The sequence below is a fragment of the Vombatus ursinus genome, unplaced genomic scaffold, assembly GCF_900497805.2.
Source record: "Vombatus ursinus unplaced genomic scaffold, bare-nosed wombat genome assembly UNPS02015024.1, whole genome shotgun sequence".
NCBI classification, from domain to species: domain Eukaryota; kingdom Metazoa; phylum Chordata; class Mammalia; order Diprotodontia; family Vombatidae; genus Vombatus; species Vombatus ursinus.
This window is the reverse complement of record NW_020954802.1, coordinates 324538-330537: the sequence shown is the minus strand read 5'-3', so window position 1 is coordinate 330537 and position 6000 is coordinate 324538. Positions and strand designations below refer to the sequence as shown.

Here is a 6000-nt window from a genome sequence, read left to right as displayed (position 1 = left end):
CCCCCCCCCCCCCAGTGGTTGGTTCCAGACTGCCTCTTTGTATGTAGATGAGGCGGTCCTGTTGGTTGCTCCTCAGCAGCTCAGCCTGGCCCTTGGTGGAAGGCCTTTTGGTGCAGAAGGCCTGGCTGAGGAGGGGTCCTACAGCCTGAGTTAGGGAAATCTGAGCCTTGGGCCACGAGATCCCTGAGACCGCTAATTTTAGAGGGTACATGTCACTGGAAACTCACTGCTCTTGCCAGATGGCAGCAGCCCGGCCAGCCCTGGGCCTGTTCCTGGGGGAGCCCCCTGGTTCTTGTACCCCTGACTTGGATGTGACTGAATAGCTGTGAATTAAATGAAAAAAGGAAAGAGAAGGGCCTTCCATGCCCCACCCCCACTTCTCTCTTCTGAGTGTTTGTCCAAAAACTGGGCAAGGCAGAGCCCCACGAGGGGGCGGAGGTGGGATTGGGGGAAATCTCCTGGCCTTTTATTTTTAAAAGGTTTTTTTCCACTAAAACCATGAGGAAAATGTGAGTATTTGTTTGGGGCAGGGAGAGGTAGGGAAGGGGAAGAGGAGGAGAAGGAAGAAGAAAAAAAAAAAAGCAGCAGGCCTCAAGTGAGCAGTGTCCCGGGGCAGTAGCTCAGGCCCAGCTTTTTTGCCCCCTGCTGTTTTTCCTGTCTGTTCTCTGTCCTTTTCTGAGAATGGAGTTGGGAGGTGATTTCTTGCTCACTCCCTAGTTCTGTGACCTTTGTGTCCTTGTGCCAGATGGGAGGGGGAAAGAAGTTCTTATACTCCAGCAACCCCCCCCAACTGTGTGTGTGTGGGGGGCAATGTCTCCCTAAATTAGGTGGGTGAAGAAGTATCTCCCCAGATTTCAGGGAAATGGAGGAATCCTTGAATTTCTCACAGCTGTCCAAGATTGGGTTTGAGACAGGAGGAGGAGGGCTCACCCAGGCTAGGCCCTGGGCCTGCAGTTTTGGAAGCTTGTGTGCTGCTTTTGAGGCTCTTTGTACTCCTAGGCCACTCGGATTGCTGGTTCAGGGGCTTAGGAAGCCAGCACTGGCTCAGCTGCTCTGTGTTCACTTATTTAGGCTCATCAGATGTCCATTCTGCTCACAGGTCCTGGTTTGGTTTGGTTTGTTTTACATGTGAGTCCTGCCTTATGTGGTGGCTGTCAGGATTTGGGTGTCTGAGATGAACACCTGGAAAGTTTGTAAGGGGAAGTTAAAAGTAGGGTCTAAGGGTCTACCCTTCCCACAGATGCTGCCATCTACTACACAAGGCAGGCCTGGTGCCACAAGGTGGCTTGCCCTGTGGGAGTTAAAAGTAGCATCCTCTCCATCCCTGTTGGAAATGCCCTACACAACTCTGGCTCCCTCTGGGCCTTACACTTACGGGGCCAGGGCCAAGTCTAGATGATACAGATCACCAGCAGGTTTAGGCTGTAAGGGAGTCCATTCAGCATTTCTCACTTTGTCTCCAAGGACCCTAGTGTGAGTCTTCTTCCTCCCCTTAAAAACAAAAACCAAGAAAAGCCCATTCTCAAGGAGTGGGTTTGATAAGGCATAGCAGCCCTGGTGTGCTCTTGGAGACAGATCTTCAGGTATCTGTATTTGTGACCAGATGGGATTGCTTCCCTGCACCTTTGAGGGTGGGGCCTGTCTCTCTGTGAGGTCAATGGGGAGCAGACTAAGTCAGCTATAAAGTGTCATGGGTGCCTTACTTATCAGGGATGCTGCAGGTGCCCTCCCTTTAACCCAGAAGTGTCAGTCAGGGCCGGAGAGAAGCTGGAAGTCAAGCTTTCTGGCTCCTTTTTTTTTCCCCCCCTTTAAACATCGTTCTCTTCCTTTTTAAACAATCACAGCCTACTCAGACGCCTGGTGACCCTTATCTCCCAGCAGGCCACACTGTTGGCCTCCAATGAAGCCTTCAAAAAACAGGCTGAGGGTGCCAGTGAGGCTGCCAAGAAATACATAGAAGAAAATGACAAGCTGAAGAAGGTGAGTTCTGGCCCCTCCCTTTACCATGTGATAGCCCTGGGGCTGTGCCAGGTGGGCAGCCTGGAGTGATTGGCCAAGCACAAGGGCTCCTGCTCTGGCTTCAGCTGCCAGGGCCCTGAGCGGCCTCGCCCCGTACTGCCTGGAAATGTCCCTGCTGACAACATCTTGTAAAACTGCTGGTCTGTGGCAAGACCCAAGAAGCCTGGGTGGGTGGGCTGTACTCTGTGGTGTTGACTCAATCCCAGGTGCCCCTATGATTCATCTCTAAGGTTTTCCTTGTTAAGAGAATGAATTTCTTACCCCCTACTCTGGTTTTCTTTTTCACTTTCTCTTTCCCTAGGGATTTTTCCCAGGGTGTGCTGATAAATGGTCAACAGCTGTATCTTAGGGAGGAATATGTGCAGGAAATGCTTTAAATGGGCATTATTAACTTTTTCTCCATCACTTTTTTAAGTTTAGACCAGGGGTTGGCAACTACAGCCTGAAGGCCCATGAGCTAGGAATGGCTTTTACATTTTTAAATAAAATTATGTTTTATTTAAAAAGATGTAAAAATCATTTTTAGCTCAAGCGGGGGCAGTGCAAAAGCAGGCTGCACAAAATCACGGGTCAGTGGGACTGTCGTTTACCCACCCCTGCGTTAGACAATCAACAGAGCAATAAATCAAGGCCTGATTTGTCGATTGGTGTTTGATAGCCAGTTCGAGCTGGCTCCAGCATACCCTTGGGTTTTTTCTGAGGTAAACCAGTCAGCCAGCAGCCTGGCTGGGGTGGTGCCTGTGGGTGAAGCCTTTTACTGGGAACTATAAGGTCCTTAGACTAGAAATCGGAGCTAAAGGGCTATTATTTAGGGGAATCCATTCTAGCTAGATGGGCAGGTGGGAACAGGTACCATCTTTGGCTTTAGGAGATACTCCTGCTAGGATCTGGGCTTCCCTTTTTCTTTCTCTCGTCCCTAGAATGTCAAATCACCAATATGTTGGCAGTATCTAACTGCTAAGTTAGGTTAGGCTTAAATCCCTAAGTGCTGAGAGGATAGAGATGAGGAGTTAGCAACCAGAGTTGCCTTGGGTCAGTCTTGGAAGACTTTGTTGGTTGAGGGGCTAAATGGATGTTGCTCACGGTGTTATCTTGGCTGAAGTGCACAGTCAGAGGCAGGGAGGAATAAAATGGGATTGATTGGTGTGATTAGAGGGGACATTGGCAAGACCAGGCCAAGGAGATTAGCTAGAATTGGGCAACCTGCTGGGTCCATTTATTGGTAAGGGAAAGTTATTTCTTCTGGTGAGAAGGGGATGGCTGGAAATGGGGGAGAAGGTTCAGGTCTGGTCCTTATTCTGACACATATCCAGTTAACAAGCATTTATTAAGTGCTTGATAAATTGGAGATGATCCTTGTAGACAGGGTTTAGCTTTTGCCTCCCTTTGAATCCCCAGCACTTAGCATACTTTCTGGTATGTAGCAGGTACTTACTAAATGTTTATTGACTGACTGATGGAGGGCAGTAGCATGAAGGGAGATCAGGAAAGGCTTCCTGTAGAAGGTGGAAGCCAAAATGCAGAGATGAAGAGGGAGAACATTCCAGGCATGGGAGACAGACAGTGAAAATGCCCAGAGTTGGGAGATGAAGGGTCTTGTGTGGAGGCCGGTGTCACTAGATTGCAGAGTACAAGGGAGTGAGTAGTGGAAGAAGACTGGAAAGGTGTGTGTGTGAGGGGGCAGGTTAGGAAAGGCTTTGAATGTCAAGCAGGATTTTCTGTTTGATCCTGGAGATGATAGGAAGCCAGTGAAGCTGACTGAGCGGGAAGGGGTGATGTGTGCCATGGTCAGACCTGTGCTTTGTAAAGAGCAATTTGACAGTTCAGTGGAGGCTGGATTGGAGTGGGGGAAGAGCTGAGGCAGGCAAACGCCTCAGTGGCTATTGGAGTAGTCGAGGCATGATGAGATGAGGGCCTGCGCCAGAATGGGGGCAGTGTCAGGGGGTGTACATGAAAGCTATTAGAAAGGTAGAATCAACATGCCTTGGCAACAGATTGGATATGGAGGTTGTAAGCGAGTAAATGGCCTTCCTCTACCTTCCCCACCACTCCGAAGGCTGGCTTTTGATAAAGACTTTAGCCCAAACTGTGGACATGACTTCCTTTTGGCCCACTCAGAGGGGCTTAGGCCTGGGCTGACAGGCTTTCCTCCCTCATTCCCTAACATGGCTACTCGATTGGGAGGTGAGGGTGGGTCTGGGTCCCCAGAGAGCTGGGTAATCCGGGCCTCTTTGGTGCTTTTCCTAGGAAGCTGGCACAGATGGTGGTAAATTGGACCTGAACGATGATGTGCTAGTGGAGAACAAAAACCTGAAGGCTGAGCTCAAGAAACTCATGGAGGAGCTGGCTGTCAGCAAGCGAAGTAAGGGCTGGGCCCTTGACAAGAGGACCCCTGGGCTGCCTCCTGTTCTGGGAAGCTGGGGAACAAAAAACCAGCTTCTTCTGCTCTTCCCTGCCAGCCCCCCCTCCATTCACACACTTATGTGTATGCCAAGCTATCATGGGGCCCAGCAATGCCAAGCAGAGGTCAGGAGCTGGCAGTGCTAGTGGATACAGAAAGCTGGGATAGTGTTTTGCAGCAGCACACAATGTAGAATAGCTATGCCAAGTGGGAGGTGTGGGGAGCCCAGAGATACCTTTGAGCTGAGAACAGAAAGGGGTATTGGGGGTGGAGTGGTGATGGTAGAAAGAAGGTTCAAAGGCCACAAAGAGAAAAGTTCAGGAAGGGAGTGGACAGTTGAGTTTCTCATAAATCCAGATCAGCCATGAGCTTCCCCAAGTCATTTCATCCCTTTGTTCCCATCTGTTCTCTCTAATACTCACACACACACCCTCCCTCCCCCCGCCCCAGGCTTTGGACTGCTCCCTGTTTCTCCGGAGACTTCTGGTTATAGAGATTGAGCAGCTTAGCTCAGTCTTAGCAAATGGGGGAAGGTCCTAAGAGATGATGTTTCCTTGCCCAAACTCTGCTCCCTTTACCTCCCCCACCCCTCACTACCCTCCAAACCTGGTGGATATTGAACTATTCGTTGTTGCCAGCATATCTTGGCAGCAAACTGTGGATGCACATATCACCTAGATGTCGACACTTGGTTGGTATGGCCTTGGCTTTCTCACAACATCCTTTTGTGGCATTGGGATGCCTTTTTGTGGCACACCTCCTTTCTTCCTTACCATAGTCCTCTAGCCTCTAAGACTGTATGTGGACACAAGGAGAAAGAGGGCAGACAGACATTTCCAAAGCATGCGTAAGCTTCTTTTAGAGACAGTGACTCTTCCCAACCTCTCTTATCATTGGCCAAGAAGACCCTGAAAAATGGACTGTGGCATGCAGACCACAGGCCACGCCTCCCACCCTAATTTGTGTCCTGTCTCCTCCCAAGACCTGGAGAGAGCAGAAAATGAGGCTCTGGCCATGCGCAAGCAGTCAGAAGGGCTGACCAAGGAGTATGACCGTCTGCTGGAGGAGCATAACCGCCTCCAGGTATGTGTAGGATTGGTGCTGGGGTGGCAGTGTCCAGGATGAAGAGGGGGTGCTCCATCCCCTGGGATGCTGAGAGCGTTTAATGGAAGAAAAGGAAACCAGTTTGACCTTGGACCTCTTAAACTATCAGAGGAGCAGGAGAGGGCCCACATAGCCCCCAGCCCCTCCCCCTGCCAAGTGATGCCAATTGTTGGAAGCCAGCACCTGTGGTTGATGGAGAGCATGCTCTTGGGCTCCTTGCCAGGATGCCTCGGGTGTGGGAATGATGCTGGAAGCTGTCTGGGTGGCTTCAGGCAGCTACTCAGTATCTCTTCGATTTCTTTGTGTGTCTTCTCTGTCTCTACATCTCTCTTGGGCCCTCCTATTTTTCATTGTAAAGTGTCCCTACCAAGTCCTGGGACAGAGTTGAGAAAATGAGGCAGAGCTCTGGCTCCACACTCCAGGGTACACACCGCCTCAATTCTTCCACCTGGCAGAATTACGAGAAATAGAGAAAC

The 6000-nt window shown here is 50.3% G+C and overlaps 1 protein-coding gene across 2 annotated transcripts in view; it reads left to right on the top strand.

Moving 5' to 3' along the window:
• The window catches only part of BCAP31 (B cell receptor associated protein 31), a 34452-nt gene that overhangs the window by 26492 nt on the left and 1960 nt on the right, over positions 1 to 6000 (top strand). For both annotated transcript variants that reach the window (XM_027845776.1, XM_027845775.1), the window contains exons 5-7: positions 1845 to 1980; positions 4267 to 4381; positions 5403 to 5503. In XM_027845776.1, the coding sequence (XP_027701577.1) occupies positions 1845 to 1980; positions 4267 to 4381; positions 5403 to 5503 (352 nt within the window). The remainder of the gene's footprint in view (positions 1 to 1844; positions 1981 to 4266; positions 4382 to 5402; positions 5504 to 6000) is intronic.